The 23,947-nt window shown below is 41.4% G+C and overlaps 1 protein-coding gene across 2 annotated transcripts; it reads left to right on the plus strand.

Moving 5' to 3' along the window:
* The first annotated feature begins 390 nt into the window (after nucleotides 1–390).
* IREB2 (iron responsive element binding protein 2) lies at nucleotides 391–23,798 on the plus strand. 2 transcript variants are annotated; one of them, XR_014226829.1, is made up of 23 exons: nucleotides 391–495; nucleotides 1,101–1,190; nucleotides 4,342–4,507; nucleotides 5,624–5,761; nucleotides 7,761–7,982; nucleotides 9,574–9,643; nucleotides 10,680–10,863; nucleotides 11,438–11,577; nucleotides 11,964–12,135; nucleotides 13,239–13,339; nucleotides 13,769–13,885; nucleotides 14,590–14,749; nucleotides 15,593–15,728; nucleotides 16,312–16,396; nucleotides 16,998–17,154; nucleotides 17,432–17,556; nucleotides 17,860–17,964; nucleotides 18,245–18,387; nucleotides 18,854–19,001; nucleotides 19,091–19,213; nucleotides 19,732–19,917; nucleotides 20,528–20,879; nucleotides 22,402–23,798. XR_014226829.1 is itself a non-coding variant. In XM_082290931.1 (22 exons), exons 1-22 carry the CDS (start codon nucleotides 477–479, stop codon nucleotides 20,636–20,638), a joined length of 2,898 nt encoding a protein of 965 aa, XP_082147057.1. In that variant the 5' UTR covers nucleotides 391–476; the 3' UTR covers nucleotides 20,639–23,798. The 2 variants fall into 2 exon arrangements, 1 of the variants encoding a protein (XP_082147057.1); XM_082290931.1 differs by having other exon boundaries at nucleotides 20,528–23,798.
* The last annotated feature ends 149 nt before the right edge of the window (nucleotides 23,799–23,947 follow it).

Consider the following 23,947-nt stretch of genomic DNA (forward strand, 5'->3'; position numbering starts at 1 on the left):
GCGCTGTAGGGCGGGGCCGCGCCCAGGGGTGGGGCAAGCCCGGCCCAAGGGGCACCGCCCGGCCCGGCCGGCGCCGCCCCGCCCGCCTGCGGTACCGCGCCGCACCACCAGGCGGAGCCACCGCGCCGCGCCCGCGGCCCCGCTCCCGGCGCGGCCCTGCCCCTCGCGCGGCCCTGCCCCTCGCACGGCCCCGCCCCCCTGAGGCCCCGCCCCCAGCGCGGCCTGACCGGGCAGCTCCGCCCACGCTCTCGTTATTGCTATCGCGAGAGCAGGCGGCTGTCCTCTCCCAGCTACTTCCGCCCTCTCGGCGAAGCCTCGCGCGATCTCGTGCCCTTTCCTCCCCGTCAGGGTGCGCAGTCTCGCGAGAGCGGCACCTCCCGCTAAGGAGGGGCGGGGCGTGGGGCGCAGTCTCGCGAGAGCTGCCGGCCCGCCGGCGCCCCCCGGCCCGCTCCCTCACGCTGACATGGTCGCCGGCGATGGACCCTCCCAGGACAGGTCGGTCACTGCGGGGACGGGGCCGCCCCGCCCGCCAGGATACCGTGGCCCTGGCCGTCAGGTCGCCTTCTGCGCCGCCGAACGGCGGTGTCCCGGGCCTCGGGGGTCCCGCCGGGGGGGAGCGGCCCCGTCCCCGCCCCTCTGTCTGCTCCCTCCCGTGGGTTATTTATTCCGGGCACCTAATGGCTGCTACGAGGTTTATTTTTGTCCCTTGTTCCCTTGACGTTGCCTTGGCAGTCAGCGCGCTACGCTTCTTGCTGTATTAAAACCCATGTCTCTTATCTGCTCTGGTGAGGTGTCTTATCTTGTGTGTAGATGGCAAACTGAGACAACAAAGGTCAGGTGTGTTCAGGCTGTGCTAGTGACCTGCATTGACCTGTATGTACCTACTCTTACTGATGCTTTTAAAACTCACCTTAGCCACACATCTACATCACGAGGTGTCTCAATCCATTTAGAAACCTTTCCATATTGCATTTACTTACAGTCTAGAGGAACGGTTTTTTGGGCAGAATCAGAAATACGATCTCTTTTTGGGAGTCCTCAGTCAGTCCTGAAATATCCGGTTCGTTCGTGGCTGTAACTTTGTTTGTTTCGTCTCCCAGGAAGCCCTTACCAGCCCGCTGTTGAAGCTTTGGAAAGCCACCCTGAGAAAAAGTTTTACAATGTGTCGAAGCTCGGAGGCGCCAAGTATGGTACGATGATCTCTGGGTGTAATTGGGGTGGTACCAGCAGCAGACTGCACCACTGGCTGCCCTGCAGTGGCAGGAGATGCAGTTGGGAATTCTTAATGGGTGTGTTTGGAAGCTGATCATTTCCCAATTTCTCAGTACTTTATGGAGTTGGCAGGGGCAATACTTGTAGCGTTTTTTAATTAAGGAAGAAAATACAGGTGTTTCTGCAGTTTTCAACAGTATTCCAAATCAGAAGAATTACACTTTTGAAAAAAATGAAGTGACAAAGAACTCCTATTTAATACTTCAAAAATAAATACAGCTTTTAGTGTGGTTTTGTACAGCTTCGAGGTGTCCTGGTTTCATCTCCCCAGCAGCCTCACATAGTGGGTGACTGTTTGCTGGAACATGGCTCCTGCTGCAGGGTGAGGTTTTGTGGTGCTCATGCTGTTGCTTAATCTCAGCTTGTCATTAGTATGCAATAGCTGTCTGTGCCAAAAAGACCTTTATTGGGTCTCTGTGTCCAAGTGCCTTTTAAAAACTCACAGTGTTGCACATGTGGTGGGAGGGAAGTCCATGCAGGGGAGGGTGCTTTGCTCTGTGCCAGCTGGAACAGGCTTTAGTCTTGCAGGTAATCAAAGCATACTGGCAATAGTCTCTCCCTTTGTTTTCACGTTAAACTGAAATACTTACATGGGGTACTTAGTAAAGGCATTTGGGATGTTTTTCAGTTTTGCAAGGTCTGAATTCTTCTTTATTCATGGAATTTGTGATACGTTTCTTGAATGAATAAAATACCAGTGGATATTTCACTTTAAATCTATATTTGGCCACAGTTATTAATGCCCTGTTGTTTAAAGAGAAAAGAGAGGAGGGCACAGTGTCTGCTGAAACTTTGTGCAACAGCTGTGTGCTCTTGCAAATTTCCCCTGCATGTAGTAACAAAGTCAGTCTTTCAGATAAGCACACATGGAGGAAACTGCTTCAGTTTGTGGCTTGGTCCAGGGAGAAGCAGTGCTGTGGTAGTAACAAAACCAGGCGGTTCCACGGCAGTTTTTTGAAAAGCCTTATGACAGCAGTGGAAATAAAACAACAATATACAACTTTCTGCTAAAATGTGCCATAAAGGTTGTTGCAGTAATTGGTATTCCTGAAGATATTCTCAGGAGTCTAAACAGACTGCACTAAGAGGGTCTTTCTCTTCCAACAGAAACTTCTGTGCAGAAGCTGGAAGCCTCATGTTAACTTCAAGATGGCAAAATACTAAATAATGTCTAGACACAGTGTGGGACAGCACTGGTAGCAAATCCAGCATCTGGAATTGCTCACTGCATTTGTTGCTGGAATAGTTTTGAGTTTTACCTGTTTGCCCTCTGCCTTGGGGCTTCTGACTTTAATTTGACATTAATTGCTAGCTGATATTAATCATATTACTAATGTAAATGTTAATTGATTTAGTTGCAAATTTTCTAGTGTTTAAGACTTATGGGGAAAATGAGAAGAGCTCAGAAGGATTTAGGGCAGAGAGGACATGTGGAGATCTAGACCAGGCTCTTGCGGGGGCTGGAGCTGATGTGGGGAGCCTTTCGTGATTAAGCTGTGCCAGTCTGGGAGGACAGATATTCCACTGCCTCCCATGGTCCTGTGCTTAACCGTGCCCCCTGTGAGCTGCTTTTCCCTTGTACCCATTCCCAGTGTCCCTCCCTGCACCCTGGGACTTCTGTGCTTTCACTGGGCACTTCTGCTAAGTCAGGCCTCCCCTTGGCTGCAGTCCCCAGGAGGTGCTGGGCACTACAATCAGGTCACCATCTCCCCTGGGGGTGATCCAGCCCCGCTCTCCCTGCAGCTACTGTGTGTCAGGCATGGTACAGAGCCTCCTAGAGGGGCCTGTGCTGGATGTGATCTCATTTCTGAAGCTATCCTGTACCCTGGGAAGCCCCGAACTGCACATGGTGTTGCAGACAGGAGCTTGCTGGTGCCTTGCTGGAAGCAGTTGCTTCTCCAGAGCTGGGCAGCCCCTGGGGCAGTGGGGTTTGTAACCCACAAGAAAGCAAACCAGTTCTCCTCTGGGAGCCTGGCTTTTTAATTGAGTGAGTGGTGGCAGGGTTTGTTAGTCCTTTTTGATGACATCTTTATACTCAAGTTTACTCAAATCTTAAACTCAAAATAGTGACTTGTCTAACTAGAAAACAGTGGATATTATCTGTGAAAGACACAGTGAGAACAGAGTCAGCAAATTCTATATTAATAGTTTGTGAACAAACCACTGTATTAGGTTGAGACCACCAAACCTTTTTTTTTTTTTTAATTGAGGCCTGAACTTAATTGTTTCACCTTCCTCCAGCTAACTTTTTTTGTATTTCTCACTGTTTTTATGAAGCTGTTTGCCTGCTTGAATGATGCTGAACACAGTGGGATTTGGGGGAGGAATGTCAATAAATCTTGATGTTTTTTTCTTTAGTGGTTATTTGTTTTGTTTGCAGTGAATAATGATGTTGGGGGTTTTTTTCCTCTTCCCTCTTTATTCATTCTCATTTCCATTTCCCTTTTTTTTTTCTGTGCAGAAAACAGCTGGTTTTCAGTACCTTAATTCGTATCAGTAGCAAACTAACTCAAGTTGTATTTAATGACATGTTCTTCTTTATATTTTATGAAATGTGATAATTTTAAAAGGGTACATGGCAGAATAGTTTCTGGTCTTTGTATCACTGTTTATTGAAAATAATATTCTGGCATTGGTTGCTTTTGGCTTGGTATCTTGAGTAACGGAATGGTGAAATTTACAGTTAAAATGACTTTGAGTATTCCAGTAGTTGTTGCTTTTGACCTGCTCTGATCACTAATCCCAGGTCTATATTCCTTGCATCTCTCCCCTGCCAGCATAAGGTACCTTATTAAATGTCACTGTCTGAACAGTGTGGTCAAGCCATTGGTATCTCCCATTAAAATCCCATAGGATAACCCATCAATTCGTACATTGCGCAACTCACCATTCCATATTGTGTAAGGAAGATCAAACCCAAAGGCAACTGGAAAAGCAGGCTCCTGAAGCTCTCACCCTTCCAAACCGTAGAAAAGTGGAATTCCTTAGAAATGGGAGACTGTAATTTTAAAAAAACTGTGTAAGCTGCAAGTGCTGCACTCATGGGGTCTGTCCCTTGCCTCACCGCAGATACTCTGCCTTACTCCATCCGAGTGCTGTTTGAGTCCAGTGTCCGTAACTGCGATGGCTTCTTAGTGAAAGAAACGGATGCTATGAACATCTTGGACTGGAAAACAAAACAGAACCATGTTGAAGTGCCCTTCTGTCCTGCCAGAGTTGTTCTTCAAGACTTCACGTGAGTGTGTGTGTGCCAAAACCCCCAAAAGAACCTGTGCAAACTCACTGAGTTTGTGTTCAATTCTTTGGCTTGAGAATAAATCACACCTCCCTCTTGATACCCAGGTGGAAACCTGTGCACTGCCTCTGCTGTTCAGTAGATTCCTCATAATTCCATATGATGTAAGGGTAGAAGCTGTTCCGTAGGGTACTTTGGCTTTGGGACAGGTTGGCAAGGCTGAAACTGCTGGCCTGCAAGGAACACTTCACAGGATAGATAAGAGCCAGAACACAAATGGAAGTGGTGATGTTTTGGCTGTAGCCAGATGGTTGACAGTTCACACTGTCACTGACAGTTCTTCCTTGAGATAATTGAAGATTAAATATTGCTTACTCCACAATAAGTAATCCAGTCGAAACCATGAATAATACATATATTGAAAAAGCAGCCTCTTAGGATATTAACTTCCTTTGTGATTTGACTATGGCATAGCTAAAAGGGCAGTCCTTCAGCAATTTGCAAATATTAAATTTAATCTGTCTTGCTGACTCTGTATATTTATTAAGCAGTCAGGTAATTAAAAAAAGGAATTATGATGATAATAAAAATGAGGTAACATCTGCTTAGCAGGCAAAGCCAGTAAGATTTATGTAGTACTGTGTTATATAAACATTGCCCCTCTCTGTTTTGTACGGCAACATGAATATACTTGTGAAATGCTATGAGCTTAGAAATGGCTCTGTTAGACAAATAATACATGCTGAGGTGTTAAATGTTTAGCACAAGCTTCACTTGCATAGCAAGGTTCTGTTGTAAAGGTAAGGAGTATCTAAAGATCCTTTCTGTGCTGAAGTACCATCACACTTGAGAAGCAAAACAAGACATGAGAGAAATGTGGTCATCTTTGAGATGGGCCCATTATTGTCTTCAAACATGCTGTTGCTTGAGAGGGTGTACCTACTCCAGTGACTTTCAGAATGGTTCCAGTCCTTTAAAAATTAGAGAATAACAGGTATATTTTTTGAAATATGGATGTAGCTAGTTCTAGACTTGAATAAAATTAAAAATAAGTTTGTGCATTTCAGTCAGTTAATGTCTCAGGTTGTTTTACTATTCTGTTTTTCCATCTGTTAGTGGAATACCAGCAATGGTCGATTTTGCTGCCATGAGGGAAGCTGTGAGAAATGCTGGAGGAGATCCGGTGAAAGTCAATCCTGCCTGCCCAACTGATCTCACTGTTGACCATTCTCTGCAGATTGATTTCAGCAAATGGTAACATACCAACATACCTTTTTTTTTTTTTTTTTAACAAGCCAAACATTTTTTGTCTGACACTGAAATGTGGATTCATTCACGTCTTGTTACTATCCCATTAATCGTTTGCCATGCATGGATCCCTGAAACAAGACCTTGTGGTATCTGAAAAAGGGCTGGATAAAAATGGATAAGAACTCCTGAAGGAGAGGAAGAATATTTATGAGGCCTTATGGGTGAAGCTGACTGATAATCCAAATTCTGGGCTGAAATAACGGGATCTGGCATGGTTTCCAGAAAATAATGTGTCTCAAGAGAATGAGGCAGAGGGCGTTTGTTATTTTGCTTTGCTCTGATTTTATTGTTCAAGTTTAACAGAGCTGTTTTTTCCATACAGGCTGCCTCGTCACAGCTCCAGAGAAGGGGCCTGCAATTCTACTGGGCATATTAAAAGACTGTCATTGCAGTCCATTGCTTGTGACTGGTTTGGGTTTTTTATGGCCTTTGATTTAACACCAGATAAATGAGGCTGTGGATATTTTCAAAGAGAAAAGTGTGCTTGGAGAAGTCTGGAAAATTAAAGGGACTGGAAAGCTACCAGCGTGGTTTTCCTTGTCTGACAGGCAGTTATGTGATGAACACAGCCTGGGGCTGCCTGTGCTAGAAACATAAATACTGCCCCAGAGGAAAAACTTGGAGCTTTTGTTTAGTGTTTGCTGAAGTCAATACTAAATGGTGCAGTTTCCCTTCACCTTCTCCCCTGCCTCTTGATTGTGGAGCCTTCCAAAATCCATGCAGAATTGCATAAACTGAGCAGGTTCTTTGGAAATCTTAAAAGTTCATGGGGAAAAAGCCTGTGGTCATAGGACACAGATGTGTGAGTCATTTCTGTCAGCCTTCCAAATGCTCACAGAATTTCAGTTTGCTGAGTGTTAGAAGAGCAAGAAGCTACAGATTATCTGTTGTGCTGCGTATGTGTTGTGTCAGTTCTGTGCTCTGTCCATGCCTATGTCCGGAGGGACAGCTGATTCCTTTGCAATTAGGCCAGCCTAAAATTATCAGGCAGACCAAGTGTTGGCTAGAGGTCTCAACATACTGCTTTGTAATGATAAATCCAGCCTCTGGAGCATCACTTTGGAAAGCTGTGGGGGCTCAGCAGCTGCTGGCCTGTGATAAGAAGCCCTTAGCTGCAGGGTGATTTGTGCTGCTTTTATAGAGAGCTGCCATCTGTGGGCCACAGCCTGGTGGGCTGGGGTGGGATTTAGACAAGGTATCCTCTGAGGCCAGGCAATACCCTGCAATTTGATAACTAAGTATCTGGCTGTGCTAGAGGCAGAAGAAAGCAGTGGCTTTAATGCAATTTTGTGATTTAATTACTACTGAGAGAGGTAAAAGTCATTAGTTTTTCACAATAAGCTTTCTTTGCTGTCCTGCAGATACTGAATCTTGCACAAATAGAGGGTAGTGTGCTATATAGACTTTTCTTTTAAGAAAACTCTGGCTTTTCTCTCTTACTTCTGACTGGCTTGAGTAGCCAATTTATCTGAGCCTTTGAGAATTTGTATAAAAAGCCTAATTAAAGGATCAAGTTATGTTTCTTTCCTTGAGAAAGCAGTGGTTTTAACAGAACATGTACAGCACTGTATTAAAAAAAGAAACAAGTTCAGTCTACCATTTGGATGAGACTCTACCCACACCTTCCAAGTTTAAAACTCTTGAGTTCAGCCTTTGCAATGCTGTTTATAGATTTGTGGTCTATTGTGAACGAATGGAAGGAGTTGTTTGGTGCTAATCTTTCAGACAATCCAGTTTTGCTCACTTCTTACCACACCACATTACTTAACTAAGCTTATCCGGTGGTAGTTTACTTTGCAACAGGGTTGTAATAAAATAACTCTATTTTTTCAGATGCTATTTTATAATCTGTTGAAGGGATTGCTCAAAAACAAGGGGGTGTGTGTCTGTATGTGTAACCAGATTCCCAATGTCTCAATGAATGTTGTGTTTAATGTTGCAGTGCAATACAGAATGCTCCCAACCCCGGTGGGGGTGAGCAGAAGCCTCCAGCCAAGCTGTCCCCGATGAAGGCGCAGCCTCGGAAGCTGCCCCCATGCCGGGGCCACAGCAGCTGCAGGGGCTCGTGCAGCACAGGGGAGTCCGGCCGCAGCTCGGGACCCTTCTCTGCGCAGATTGAGAACACCCCCATCCTCTGCCCCTTCCACCTTCAACCCGTGCCTGAGTATGAAAGCTCCTGTGCTAAATTGTTTTTTACTTTTGTGTGTTGAGCACTGCCTGTGACAGCTCAGGGAAACGGGGTTGGGTTTTTTTTAAACATCCTTTGTAGTTTTCACCCATGCCTAGAAAAGTTGTATCAGTATCTAGAAGTAGGTCGGATGTAGCAGATAGGAATTGGTCTACAATAAATTTTTCTTTTTACAAGAAGAGCCTTACTGAACACCCTGCAGATGGCCACCTATTGGCTCATGGCTGTGACTTTTAAATTAAATATTAGTACTTCTCTGATTTCTTCACAACAACAAATTGGAGTAATTCTCTGCTGCAGAGCAAGCCTGAGTGAGTAACTCAATGAAGCATTAATTTATTTCTAAAAGTAATTCACAGCTTTTGTGTAGTAACTTTTCAGAAGCCTCTGGCTCTTAAAGAACTAAGAACTAGCCTATACATCATCCCCCAGCCTGTACAAGATCTCACAGTCCATCTGTCACTGAGTTGAAATTCAGTAAATATCCTGCCTGTGTAGTAGCCGTGGGGAGCCTCATGTCTGTGCCTCTCCCAGACTTCTGTGTTATTAACAGGTCTTTGTGCACCGTTCCATCTATGCCAATTATGTGTAATCCTCCTCCTTCAGCTGCTGCCTCTTTGCCTGATGGACTGTTCAGATCCCTATCTGCCTGTGCTGGACAGGTGTACAATTAGAAAGCTGATCAAATCTGTATCCCACAGTGATATCGTGCTGAATGCTGTGGTAACAGTAATAGATGTGGAAATACTCCTGCTCAGTACAGGTGTAGGAATGCAGAAGGAGTGATGTTTTCAGCAATACTGGTGTTCTGGCAGTACACCAACAGTGGTATTTATGAAGCTGCAGTGTGAACACTGACTCTCCCTTGGGACTTGGTGAAGCAGGAGAGCTGCTGACCTGCTGCTGCTGCAGAGAAGAAAGGAAAGGGTCATGACTGCAAAATACACTTCTAAAAATTGAGGACTTCCTTCCTTGTACAAAGCAAGTGTGTCCCCTTCCTTGTTCAGCTGCCCAAAGCAGAGATTATTCTTCTTAAATTATGGATTACTCTGTTACAACAAGTATCAGCATCTTAATAAATTACACCTACTAAGAAAAGATAGTTCATTTTATGGGACTATACTGATGAGTACTTGTGACAAAATCTTGTGGCTTGGAGGGAAAAATGGAGGATAGTTACAGTTGAACTAGTGAACATTGTGGTTCTTTAATGTATGGAGTTTTGAGATGTGCAGCTTGTGAGACGACTGATAGGGGGGTAAAAAAGCTTCTGTGTATTGTAGCACATGCTTGGAATAGATCTCTTAGTATTTTCAAGATTGCACACTTCAGGCAAACCATACCTAGAATAAACAGGTTCTCGGACACAGCACATATGAAATCAGCTATTTTTCACTGTTTACAGAAAGCTTGCTGCAGGGAAGCAGTTATCTTTGTTCTAATAAACCACTTCAAAGAGTCCTGCAGGCTTAAATAAGTCTTTCATCAAACAAACTAAAACTACAACTTGTTATTCTGTAATTTGAAATAAATTATGACAGTACTTGTAAACTTGTATTCTTCCTAGGCCTGAGACAGTATTGAAAAATCAAGAGATGGAATTTGGCAGAAATAGAGAGAGGCTTCAATTTTTTAAGGTATGTCTGTGTACCTGCAGGCTTTGTGGTTTGGGTTTTATTAAAGAGTCATTTGTCTACCAGTATTCAGGTGTAATTATAAATTAAATGAAATTATTTGGAAATGCCAGGTTCTCAAATCTGAATTAATTACAAGAACAGAAAATTTGCTTTCTAACTTGAAAAAGTTTGCTCTGATTTGATTCTTGTCAGTGGGGATTTATGAAGCATTAGTCTTTTTAATGCCTTTCATGAACTCAGTGCTTTAGGTCGCAGTGAGTTTCTGGCTGAAAGGGTCATTTATCCATACCTCTGTTACAAAAGATGCTGAAGTTGGAAGTGTTGAGTGGAGACCAGTGTTCAGACATGGCTGCTCTCAAACTGGGCAGCAGAAGTCCTGTGGTGAACATCAGTTTCTCTGCTGCTGGGCAGGGCTCTGCAACATTGCTATTTGATCCTCATGCACTAATTTGACATGGTTTAGGAATTCACTGCAATGGTCTAAAGCTCTTTTCATGGATGTAGACTAGATGTTTCTTTCTGAAAGTTGTAAATTAGCTTTTCCATTATTAAGGAAGGAAAATGGCCAGGCTGGATCTTGTTACAAGTTTCCATGTTTCCATGTCTGCTCTATTAAATGTCCCGTCCTGAGTTTGCAAGCAGTCTCACCCTGGAGTGTCAAACTCAGTTTTACTATAAATATAAATTCTGCTATAAATACAAGTGCTTAGGTTCTGTTGTCTGAATACCAGTCTTAGGTGAGCTTGTAATCAGTTGTGTGAACTGGAAGGTAAGAGATTTCTGCAGCCCTGCTTTTGAAAGGTAGGCATGAATTACTGATTCAGCCTTCAGAGGAATTGAGTGAAAGCTTTTGTTGATGATTAAGAGTGTATCCAAGGAGATCACACACCTCTGTTTGACAAAGGGGCAAAAGCCACTTGGGGTGAATAGCAAAAACTCTTATTGTGTCTTGTTTTGTCTTTTTAGTAATGTTCTAAGAATTGAATATACCTTTGAAAAAAATACAACTCTTATTTTCATTTTGGGAAAATTACAGTGGAGTTCAAAAGTTTTCGAGAATATATCCATAATTCCACCCGAGACTGGAACGGCACACCAAGTGAACTTGGAATATTTGTCCCGAGTGGTTTTTGACATTAAAGATTTCCTGCATCCCGATAGCGTGGTTGGCACAGACTCGCACACAACCATGGTAAATGGCTTGGGTATCTTGGGCTGGGGTAAGTATGCTCACCAGAACTTCATTGCTCTTGGAAAGGCAACTAAAGTTGACTAAAAAATATTTCTTCCCACTGGATGTTTGTATCTCAGGCATAAGAGACTGTCTTGAATTATTGTTCTGAATGTTTTTTGTCTACAAGTAATCTTGATGAAGATTTCTTTCCATTGAGAAACAACTCTTTGTAATTTAAAGAGAAAACAGCCAAAAACTAGCTGTTACTCAAATAAGTGCTGTTTGTACAGCAGAAATTTGCGTGAAGGTTTCTTTTCTCTCAGAAAATTAGTTTCAGATATAAAATATTTTCTGGTTGACTGTTATGTCTAACTTGAATAAGTAGTCTTGCTTGATTTTTATTTTTAATGTGCAAATATTTAACGGAACTTCTACATTTCTTGCTGTGTCCTTTTGGGGAATGGAGTATGCGCTTCACTTGTGAGAGAAAAAGCAGAAGTATGTTTATTGTCATAGGTCTTTAGGCTCAATATAAAGGGTTTTATTATGTTTTAGTACCTTAATGTAATGAGTGTAGGTTAGTTAAGGTGCTGAAAAGCCATGTCCCACTCTCCTTGCAGGCGTCGGGGGCATTGAGACGGAAGCGGTGATGCTAGGAATGCCAGTCACTCTCACTCTGCCTGAGGTTGTGGGCTGTGAGCTGACAGGCACAGTCAGCCCGTTTGCCACATCCATAGATATTGTTCTAAGCATTACAAAGGTAAGAGTTCAATGCCTTTTCAAACAAAAGAGAATTTGTTGCAAGTACTGCCAGTGGTGTTTGAGAAATGAACTAAATGCAGGAAGTGTTTTTAGTATACCTTTAATCATGGCAGTGCAGAAAGGTACAAATAATCTCTAACCATTTATATTTGCAAGCCCTTTGAAGTAATGGGGTTTTTTTTCTTTCTCCTCTATAGCGGTTTACTTACAGACCCTCTTTAACTAAAAATAATTCATAATAATTTTATAATTTTTTTTTTTTTGCAAACATAGGCCTTAGGGTTTCAACTTCTTGTTTTAAATGTTCATGACTTGTGAATTGTGACAAACACAACTTGCACTGTACCTCTTCACATAACAGGTATTGTGTGTTCTTTCCAACAGCATCTTAGACAAGCTGATGTCGCTGGAAAATTTGTTGAGTTTTTTGGGAGTGGTGTTTCCCAACTGTCCGTAGCAGACCGAACCACAATAGCAAATATGTGTCCTGAATATGGTGCTATTCTGAGTTTTTTCCCTGTTGATAATGTGACATTGAAGCACTTAAAGCATACAGGTAAAGATTAAACTAAAGCAACGATTTATTTTAATTGTGTTTTTCAGTTGTGGTAAAACATGTTTTTTGCTCTGCAGAAAAACCCAGTATAAGAACTATAGAGTTTTTGCTTAAAACTCCTCAATTCCTACGTGGTGCTTTTCTGCAGAGTTCTGATATGGATTTAACATATAATTAGGCTTTTGCTTGAGGTTTGTGTCCAGTCTGGTCCATTTGTCTAATGCCTGATTTACGAACACAATACTACTTTTCAACATCCAGAATCCTAGTTTTTGGAAGCATATGTAAGCCTATAAAAGAAAAGTATTAAAGAAATTCTCACTTACATTTTGAAATATGTATGGAATGTAAGTCTTCTTGATTTGAAATGAATCCCATAACCACCTAGAGATTCCCTACAAAATCAAAATTTAAAATGATTACTAGAAATAAGTGAAACTGCAGAATAAATCTGAACATGTCTCTGATTTTTCCCAGTGGTTTGTTTCCCTTTGAAGTGTGTGATTTCACTGGCATCTCAAGCTAAGCAAGGAGGATATCAATTCCTTATCAAGCTACTGCAAACAGAGAACCACAGGGTGACAGATGCCAAAAAAAGCTCATTCATGAGTGAGACTTTGAGACTGAAATCTGTCACTTTCAAATGAGAGTTAAATGCTTTCAATAGCAAACATGTTTGTCTGATCGGTGCAGAGTAAATGAATGGGTTTGGAAGAGTAGCCAGCAGTACTGCCTATTGTCAGCTAAGCACAGGGTCTGTATTAAACAAGGAAGTCCTAACACAGAAAAGCCTTATGGACTTCAGGAACACAACTGTCAATTTAGTTAGAGTTACCACTGCTAGAGCTGGAATAGCTTATTTTGTTTCTTGACATAGAAAGACAAGTTAAGCTAATTTAGAAAAAAATGTAATAATTTATAAATGTTTTCATTTGTGTATCATTCCTGAATAGAATTTGGGATATGGAAGTGGTATACTTGGAGAAAAAAAAAGTACTTTGAATGTTACATTTAAAACAATCTGAGTGTCTGAAAGTTGTGTGATTTGTTCTATTTATGTATTTTAATGTGACTTTTCTCATGTTTGAAATAACCTTCCTTAGGTTTTGATAAGGCCAAGCTTGAAGTCATGGAAGCGTATCTTAAAGCTGTGAAGTTATTTAGAAATGATGCGAGTTCTTCTGGAGAGCCCGAGTATTCCCAGGTATGCTTGAAAGTTGTTTGTTTGATTCTCTTAAATAACTACTGATGATTTCACAGTCTTGTCTCCCACTGTAATTTTCATTGTTTTCAGCAAAGTTGTATTTATTAACTCACAGTTTCGAGAAGCAGAGCTTTTCTGTAAAACATGGAGGGGATGGGGAAAAGAAGGGAGTATGGTAACATTATACTGAATTCCAGTCATCCCAAGGATTGTGAATGGTAGAAAAGTTATGGGTAATGTTAAAAAACGCTTGGAATAAGAGGAATAGCCTCTTACAGTCAGTGGTGTTGAAAATGGAATCCCAGAGTTCTAAATGTCTGAGAACATTCAAATTTGAAACAAGAGTTCCTGGGTGTCTCAGGAGTATATTCCATGTACCGCTGGTCCGGAGTTGGTAATGCCTGCACTTTCTGTTTCTTGCTTTCTTAGGTAGTGCAAGTTAGTCTAAGTTCTATAATTCCATATGTCAGTGGCCCCAAGAGATCCCAAGATAGAGTGGCTGTTAATAACATGAAAAGTGACTTCCAAGCCTGCTTAAGTGAAAAGGTTTGTATTGCTGATGCTCTCTTCAAAAGGTATTTCCTGTAATTCACATGAATATATGTTATATTACCTATTCCTTGTGTACCTGCTGAGCCCTCCTTATTGCTACTCAACTGCTTATCCAGGGTGTTCTGTTCTCGCTTGACAGGCATCCCAAGGGTAAATCATTGGTGTGTTTGGCAGGAACATGACCTTCCAAAAATCCTTAATTTAGGGATTTATTAATTAGTCCTAATTTAGATTGCTAGGGAGAAAGAACTTTAGGTAGAGACCTCTGGAGGATGTTTGAGTGCTGAAGAGCACTCAGGTGAGGGTGTAAAATGCTAATTGACCTACTCTGGTTTAGTTACCACCCTCTTGCAATTAAAATCTTGGACATGCTTCTAATTCAGGAACCAGTATTGTGTAGATTAGACATGTACTCTTAAAGGGATGTTCTTCCATATACAGAAGGAAGTGAATTGTGGAACAGCCACACATGGACTGGCATTTGTTCACAACTGTTGCAGAGTTAAAGCAGTTGTGAAGGAAGAAGGCCGAGACCAGTGTACAGACAGAAGGACCTGAACTGAGGGCTGCTTTTAGATCTATAACGGTTCCTAGTGGCACAGCTGAGTGTTATTTCAAAACCAGTGTTTACTTGGTCTTGATGTAATGTCATCCTTTCTGTTCTGTAACAACTGGTAACATGTATTTTTGTCATCCAGTCTGGTGTTAAAGGGTTTCAGATTGCAGCTGAGAAGCAGAATGACATTGTGCCTGTTCAGTATGAAGGAAATGAATACAAGCTGTCCCACGGCTGTGTTGTCATTGCTGCAGTCATCAGCTGTACAAACAATTGCAATCCGTCTGTCATGCTTGCTGCAGGTATGTTGGGACCAGACAGCTCAGGGTCTTAATGGTGCACTCATGTTTGCACAGCCCTCACCTTCAATTTTGTAGGTTCTCTTTACAGGTTTGAAACTGCAACTTTACAGGTTTGAAACTGCAGACTTGTAGCCTTAGCTTGTAGGCTCTGGAGGTTATATAGGGAAAGTTGCTTTTCCATAATACAATCTTAGTTTGTCCCATAAAAGCAAGTATTAAGGAGAGTAATTATAAAATATTTACACTTGGTAGTATTACAGCAGGTAAGCAGTTCTAGGGCTCCTGTCAGGTGGATGCACACAGTGGCACTGCTGATGCAGGAGGTGAGCTTTAGCTTCCAGCCTGTCCTGGATGATGAGCTGTGCTGCCACAGCCAGGACAGAAACTCTGTATTGCTGAGCAGTTGTTCTGTCACTGCTTCAGGAGTATCTGCCACACCTTCGCAAGCTGCAGATGATTTTGTTGGAACAGCTCATCTGTCAGACCTTGCTCTCTTTTTAAGATCCTCTGTGGCCAGGGTGAGCTTCCCCTTAGGGCTGTGTGGCCTGTCTCTAGAGACTGAACGGATTGGCACTGTCAGCTAGAACATGGCAGAGATTTGTCTTAGAGAAAGTAAAATGGGTGTCTACCTTCCAGGAATGGGAATAAAACCAAGCATGGTATTGTTACGAGCTAAGAAACTTTATTCAGGCCAGTAATAGCTGTAATAGTTTAATAAACTGAAAGTTGTTTAATCCTCTGGAATTTTTTATGCTTGCTTTAACTAAGGCAGAAGCATACAGATGTCCTATTAAGGGATATACAAATCATAATCTGTGTCGTTTTTTCCTTTTTGTTTGGTAGGACTCCTGGCCAAAAAAGCTGTTGAGGCTGGCCTAGTGGTGAAGCCCTACATCAGAACAAGTTTATCACCAGGGAGTGGAATGGTTACACATTACCTCAGTTCCAGTGGAGTATTGCCATACCTCAGCAAGCTTGGGTAAGGCCTGTTTCTGTTCGTGAGTTTGGGCAAGTAGTACATAGCGGGGTTGTACAGGCTGATAAATAGGATTGCTGTTCATTTTGGGTTGGCTAATTCCTAACTTAGTAGATTGCCATCTTACTTACTGACTTAAAATTATTTTGCTTCATTGTATTCCCTCTTTAAAATTTATGATGTGTAGCTCTAATATATCAGAGCTCTGTTTTTCCAGTCACAAATTACTTCATTTTAAGTGACTTGCGGGACAGGATGTACTTGATAATGTATTTTAAAAGTGGAAGCTGGATGCAAATTTATCAGGACAGTCTGTATTAGTCTTTTCTTATCATTGCTGCTGTCAAGGGTTGTTTAGTTGGTTTCTGGTTGCTCTGTAGCAGTAACAGTGGGATTATGTTCAATATTCTGTAACGGTACTCAGCTGTGGTTTGCATCAGTGACATGTAGTGTCTGCTGTGCATTCTCTAAAAAGAACTGTCGAAGGACAAAAAATTATTGGGGATTGTTAATAAAAGAAAATGCAGTTGTTAACAAATTGCTCGTGACCATGTAATGTGTGACTTGATTGGTTTTTCCCACGTAGGTTTGAGATTGTTGGTTATGGGTGTTCCACCTGTGTTGGGAACACGGCCCCTTTGCCAGAAGCCATCAGGAATGCAATAAAACAGGTAAAGCTTTGTCTGGCTTGTTGAACACAGAAATGTATTTCTCACCCAGTTAAGCAATCAAGAAATACAGTAATTCATGCAAAATAAACTTCCTTTTTGGTTTGGACTTCGCATGATGTTGTTGGCATATTTGCTTGTTAGAGGGAGACCATGCCAATTCATTGCTATGTAAAATAAATGTAATAAGTAGTATTTTTAGAATACAGTTATAAATGACAAGATAAATACATATGATCTAATCTTGCAGGGGATGTAATGTGTAGATTTTGTATCATAAGTGAAGAGGAGGGTTTTAAAGAGCTATGGGCTCAAGTCATTTTAACCAGCAGTGTCTAAAAGCTACAACTTTTTTCTCTTCTGAAGCAGAAGAGAAATAAAAGGCAGGAGAGGAGTTGACTGAATTGACAGGAGAGCATATCAGAGGGTCAAAAGGGAAAATGAGAAGGGCGGTGGGAGAGAGCAAAATGCCTTTCAGTTGTAGTGTTAGAGTAAATTTTTGAAGGGGAATGCTAAAAGCACATCTAACTTAGTCAACAAAAATAGCATAAGCTGTTTAAGTACCCCAAACTGCTGCAACACTATGTCTGGGTCTGCCTTTCAGGGTGATATCATTGCCTGTGGGGTACTGTCTGGCACAAAGAACTTTGAGGGCCGCCTGTGTGACTGTGTCCGTGCCAACTACCTGGCATCCCCTCCGCTGGTCGTGGCCTACGCCATTGCGGGCACCGTCAGAATAGACTTTGACACAGAGCCTCTGGGTGAGTGTTTTCCTACAGCTTCTGTTTCTGCAGCTGGTGCACATGGGCAGAGATTCCTGCACATGATTTCAACACCCAGAGCCAATATATTCAAAGAGGAAGCACAGCCATATTTGCTTTGCTCATGGCTAAAGCAAAACATTCACTTAACTGATCAAATTCTTTGCCTATCTGGTACCATCTTTGCAGGCCTGAATATATACACATCTATGTTCTAATACAAATCTCAAGTCTAGTATTTTATTCTTCAAAACTACTGTTGTGTTTAAAATCTTAGGCACTGGTTTTAATGGCAAAAGTATTTACTTACGAGATATTTGGCCCACCCGACAAGAACTTCATACAGTGGAAGAAGAGTGTGTGATATCATCCATGTTTAAGGAATTGAAAGAAAAGATGGAGGTAAGAATGGTCTGTTCTACCTAATTTAAAGGTTGCGTTTCATTGTAGCTTTATAATATCTTGCAGTTGAATGTGATTGTTTTGCCATTTATTTCTGTTATGGTAATGGAGGGCTTAACTGAGGGGTACTTGTATTTAAAAGCAATTCCCAAGTAATACCCAGTGAGGTAACTTGGAATATGTAATAGAAAATTATTACTAAATAATAGTAATTAATAAAATCACCAGTACAACTTTAGTTTTTGAGTACAAAAATACAATAAACTAACTTCTGTTCTTTTCAATTAATTTTCTTTCTTGTAGAAAGGAAACAAACGATGGAATTTACTGGAAGCACCAGAGTCAACTTTATTTCCCTGGGATTTAAAATCTACTTATATTAGATGTCCTTCCTTTTTTGATAAACTTGTAAGTACAGTGGATCTATCCACCAGATTATATGGATTACTTTTAAGTAAAGGAATAGCTATTCCAGTAAAGCTTCAATGTTGAACTAACAAATTTAATTATCACTAATACTTCTCAGTCTTTTAAATACTGTTGATGTCTCTGGAGTGAGTGGAGCCTGTACATCAAGGGGCCTTCCTATACTGCAGATACAGTTTATATGTCTGTTTCTTGGAAGAAAATGTTTAATGTTCCTTTTCTTCCCCTCTGTTGTTCTTTCCCCCCCACCCTTCCCTGTTAGGCCAAAGAACCAGTTTCACCGCAGGCAATTGAAAACGCCCATGTGTTGCTGTACCTGGGGGACTCTGTCACCACAGATCACATTTCCCCTGCTGGGAGCATCGCAAGGAGCAGTGCTGCTGCCAAGTACCTGACCAGCAAAGGGTGAGCACTTGCTGCAGCACAGGACTGCTGCACGTGCTGGATAATTGATTCGCACTGTCACCTTCCTCTAGAAATGCCTGTCTGCAGAAAGGGGAGACTATATGTGGAAAAGCAAAATAATTAATCAATGTTAATAAATATGCTGGTAATGGCAAGAGGATTAGTAAGGTGGGTTGTTTCCTAGAGCAATCTCCCCATAAGTCTTCTGTAAGTACCACACTGCTTGTAGCACTTCGTAACGAAGTTGTAGAAAATTAATTTAAAATTGCAGTTTTCCTCATGAATAACCTAGCAGTGATTTACCCATGTTGTTCATGATTTATAATAATTACATTTGTTGGAGGTCTAGTTGTTTACATCTTCCACTGAAGACTTAGATATGCTGCAATAATTGTAAAAAAATCATGATATCCTTTTAAATCAGATAATCTTTAACTGATTTCTTTCAATTTGCTTTTTATTCCAGACTCACACCTCGTGAATTCAACTCTTATGGGGCTCGAAGAGGTAATGATGCTGTGATGACAAGAGGTACCTTTGCAAATATCAAGCTTCTGAATAAGTTCATAGGAAAACCAGCTCCTAAAACAATTCATTTTCCATCAGGACAAACGGTAGGAATATATTTGTTTGTACAGCTGCTCTGGAATGGGGATTGCAGGTTTAGAACTCACTCAAAATGTGTCACTTTGTCATTCCACAGCTAGATGTGTTTGAAGCAGCAGAGCTGTACCAGAAGGAAGGCATTCCTGTAATTATTCTAGCAGGAAAGAAGTATGGACTGGGTAGCTCAAGAGACTGGGCTGCAAAAGGGCCTTTTTTACTGGTACTGCTGGTTTGTTTGGGTTTGGGGGTGATTTTGTTTCTTCTAGAAATACCTAAAAACACATTGTATAATTTCTTTGCTAGAATCTTCATGGGGGAGAATCACTAGTCAGGATAAATCTGAATTTCCTCATTATGTAATTTACTGTCTTGAATACCAGACTGAGACAAATCAGGCATTTGTCTATGCTGGCCTCTGTTTGGTCTCCATGGGGTGATCAGTATCTCTATTGGAGACTAATTTCCACTTATATTGAGAATGTATTCCGAGTCAGCCATTGATTCACGTCCTGTTAACTCCAGCATGGCCACTGTCTGTAACAAACTGTTTCACACTGCATGGGCCTGCTCTGGCTTGTTTGCTTCCATCTACCTGGAAAGCTAAAAAGATGTTACCAGGGTACTTAAAGGACTCTGTGCAAAGCACTCTCTTTACTCTTGAGTTTGAATTGAGAGATGTTGGACATAATCTCTGTTCAAAGGTTACTTCTGTGTTTCACTCTGCTTGCATTTTCACAGGGTGTTAAAGCTGTCCTAGCTGAGAGCTATGAGAAGGTTCATAGGAGTCAGCTGATTGGAATTGGCATCGCTCCACTTCAGTTTCATCCTGGGGAAAATCCAAGTACTTTGGGACTCACTGGAAGAGAGCAATTTTCTATATTGTTCCCTCCAGAGCTGTTGCCCAGAATGACTTTGGATATTAAGGTATCTTTGCAATATTTTTAATTTCTCTATTGAATGTTCTGATGATTGAAAACAGAGAAAGAGAAGTTAATTCTGATGATAGGAAGCAAAGCAGGAAAAAACAAAATTTAATTCTCTTGGAAGGTAAGCTTATAGTCCTACCTGAAGTTTGTCATGGCAGTTGGAGTTTCCCAAAGTACATGTACACATGTTCTTCGTACACAACTTTGTATGCAGCCTAATATTTTTGATCAGAGTGGTATTTTGCCCCTCATGGGCTCAGTATTAGGGTGGAATTGAGTTTGTCTCTCATAGGTGTGATGATTTGAGAGAGGCTTCAGCTCTCCATTTTCTGTAAACAAGCCCGTAACAAAATTGGTGCCATCTTAGGGACATGGTGGTTTTTGGTTACCAGCAGGCCCCTGGCCTGCTCACAGCTGCATCTAAACTGTGCCCTAAAACAAGCCTTCCTTTCATCCAGCCCCAGCAGGCTTGGGGCTGTAGAGGCATGTCAGAGGGTTGAATTTGCTTGTGTTCAACAAAACTTGGGGTTAGAATGTTGACTGAGAATAAGCAAGGGGAAGTGAAAGCAAAGCTTAATTGGTTTCTCTTTTTTGCTTTTCTTTTGAAGACAAGCACTGGAAAAGTATTCAGCGTGATTGCCTTGTTTGAAAACAATATGGAGATAACTTTATACAAGAATGGTGGAAGTCTAAACTTTGTGGCTCGAAGATTCTTATAGTAGCTACTGACTCTCTGGGTACCCTGCATAACTGGTAACTCAGCAAATGCCTTGTGTGAACCCAGGAATCTGTACCGTGGAACTGCAAACAGTCCTAGTGTGCTCAAAGTTACTTCGTCCATGGATGTAAAAGATTGTGAATCATTGTAACTGCAACGAGATCCTTTCTGATTTTAAATAATATTCTAATGGTGCTATTAAACATTGCTAAAATCAACATGTGTATTGTGACAAGAGAGCTGTAAGTATGGAGGGGATGTTTTATCAGACCATTTTGTAAATAAACTATGCGAAATTGAAACTGATTGTGCTGAAGATTATTATGTAAGGAGATTTTCTGCAGTTGTTTCCACTCAGTTTTTGCACCTTTAAATCTGCGTACTGCTGTTTGTTGGTTTAAGAGTAGCAGATGGCATAGAATCTTAAAGGCCAAACATTAATTTTTTTTTCCTCATCCAGAACTTAGAAAAGATACTGAGTTTTCAAATTCTTTAGGTTATGGGCTGAACAAAAGCAGTCCCCATGAGGCCCATGGTATCCTGTATCACAGATGATGACTTCCTTACCTTTGTTTGAGGCCCATGGTATCCTGTATCACAGATGATGACTTCCTTACCTTTGTTATGGGATTGTATTTTATCTGGATCCAGATTTAAACTCCTCAAGCTATGAAATATATGAAACACTGTGTGCCTAGAAATATGGGAAACATTTCTGCATTAAAAAAAAAATCTCACAGTTGTTTCATTCATGCAGGTTAAGCCATGTTTCTTCATGCCCTTCAACTGAAGTTTGTCACATCTGCTTCAAAGGGTGCACTTTCTCATTTGTGACATTTATTTTTATTGTGCTCTTTGCAATATTGTTAGACAAAGTACCTCCCCATAATGTTTTAACCTTTAAAAACCTTTTAAAACATTTACTAGGGTTGTTTAAATTCCTCTGCTTTAAATACAACCCATGTCTAATGTTACACTCGTCAGATGTTCAAGAGCCAGCCAGGTCGCCATACTGCCTTTTAATGCTTCCTCATGTGCTGGCAGTTCCCAGCTCTTACAAAGTGTTCCATTCTGAGGAATAGCCCAGAGTACTGAACAAACCTTTCTCTTATGGCACTGCAGTAGCTGTGGATGGAATTGTCAGCACACTGAGGGTAAAGCCCCTGTTCCATAGTTCGTATTGGCAGGAGATGCAGAGTTCCTGCAGAATGGCTTGTGTTCCCACTGCACTGAGCTCTGGTGGTGTCTGAGCTGTGCAAGTGAGTCTGCAGCTCCAGCAGGCTCTTCCTGTGCTCCTGTGTCTTGAAAAGCTTCATAACTCCACTTACAGTTTGTGTAGAGATTAATTTCTGCTGGAGAACAAAACTGCAATACTTGCCTATAAATTGTCAAGATTTTGCTTTAAGATTTTTTGTTCTTGATAAATGTTGTCTTAAATATCAAAACATTCAAGAGGACTATATTAGCTTTATTTACATGTGCTTTTCATTTATAACCAGACACTAAGATAGCTGACTTGTGAACTAACAGATGTGCTGTTCAAATCTTTAAATAGTATGTTTAACATTCCTTAAAAAAAAGCCCCAAAACCTCTTGCATAATTACATCAATACAATGTATTTTTGACAGTTCAAAGGCCAAACTAATTTGATTGACATAAGTTTGATACATATTTTTCTGTTTCGTTAGACAAAGTTCACTAAAGTTTTAACTTCTGTATAATCCGTTTTTATATTTCACTAGTTTGATGTGGTTTTATTTTAGGTGAGATGAAAACCATTCCGGTGACTCCTACCACTTCTAAGGGGGATAAGTCAATGCGGTTTTGAATATTATATTCAACTGAATGCTGAATGAGTTCCTGTTCGGTGGTACACTTCCATTAATTCTATCCAGACTGACTGAGCAGATCTTACTTCTTGTACAACAGTGTCTGATTCTATTTTATCCCAGCTTGAAGGTATATTCTTGATTTAGTTCAAGAAAACAAGTGTTTGGGGAAAAAAAGGGAATTTAGCGCTAGTACATAATGATGCCTCGTGCAGATAATAAAACTGCAACTCCATGGCTATTTATAACTGTGTAACTACTAATGCTTGAAGGGAACACAGCCCCCTGCCTTCTCTCCATGTTTCAGGAGACAGGGATCCAAGCCATGTCAAGGCAGACTGATGAGGTGAAGTGCAATTTCAAGGCATGTGACTTACCTGCAAGTTGTCACCAGTAAAGCAAGTCAGCTCTTTTTAGAGACACAGGGGGCTTCATTACCTTAGCAGCTACTTTAATTCTGCTGCTCTATGGCGCCTTATGTCCATGAGAGAGCAGTTCTGAGCAGTGCTTGGGCACGGGGGCTGCTCAGCTGGAGGTTCCTCTTGTTGCTGCAGCAGGTCCAGCTCTAAACAAGCCCAAGTCAGTGGCATCTCCGAGATGCACAGGCTGACTCCTACCCTTGGATCCCCTGTGGTGTGGGGGTGCTGTGTGGGACAGCACTGCCCACATACCATCTGCTGAGTGGTGGGGAACTGTACTGGCTTGTGATCCATGGGAACAGCCCTGTTCCCTCTCCCCTGTACAAAGTTCACCTCAAGAGCCCAGCAGCAAAGGGAAGACATTTAACTTTGGACACACTGCTAGGACTCTGAGAGCCTTAGGTGGGCAGGAGTGACAGGAGCCCTCTGGCAGGGGCAGGGCAGGGGACAGTCAGGATTGCTGTGCTCACACACCGAACGCCGTTCAGTTAGACCTCTCTTCAGTATCCTAAAACATAGGAGGACATGTCCTTGTTTGAGAAGTGACTCAATGTGTTAAATGTATTTAACCTAGACCTCTCTTGATTTGGATTTGGGGGGAGAATCATGTTGAAATTTTTGTAAATGTTTTCTCTTCTTGCTTCCCTCTTCCTCCCCATCCCAAACTACAAAGCTTTGGGATAGTGTTGATGTTTATACATTTTACACCTAAGTATAAAGACAAGAAGCTATGTATATTAATCATATTTAAGCAACTGCAAATCATTGTCTGATGTTTAAAGCCAACAGAATAGTGTAAGTTTTAAGTTCAGTAAGTATTGTATAGATATATCTTAAGTTCAATTGATGAAAATTGTGCATAAAATGTTACCAATGCTGTAAATTATTTTTAATAAAGAAAATTGTATCACAGTTCTTATATGTTACTGTCTATTTTGAATAGATAGTATGGAATACACTTAAAATGGTACTGTGTGTGAAGGGGCGGGGTGAATAAAGAAAGGGGTAATATTATATATCATATAATTATGCCTGTTTCATTTTCTTGTTAGGAGTATTTG

Source organism: Coloeus monedula, assembly GCF_965178545.1.
Source record: "Coloeus monedula genome assembly, chromosome: 14".
NCBI lineage: Eukaryota > Metazoa > Chordata > Aves > Passeriformes > Corvidae > Coloeus > Coloeus monedula.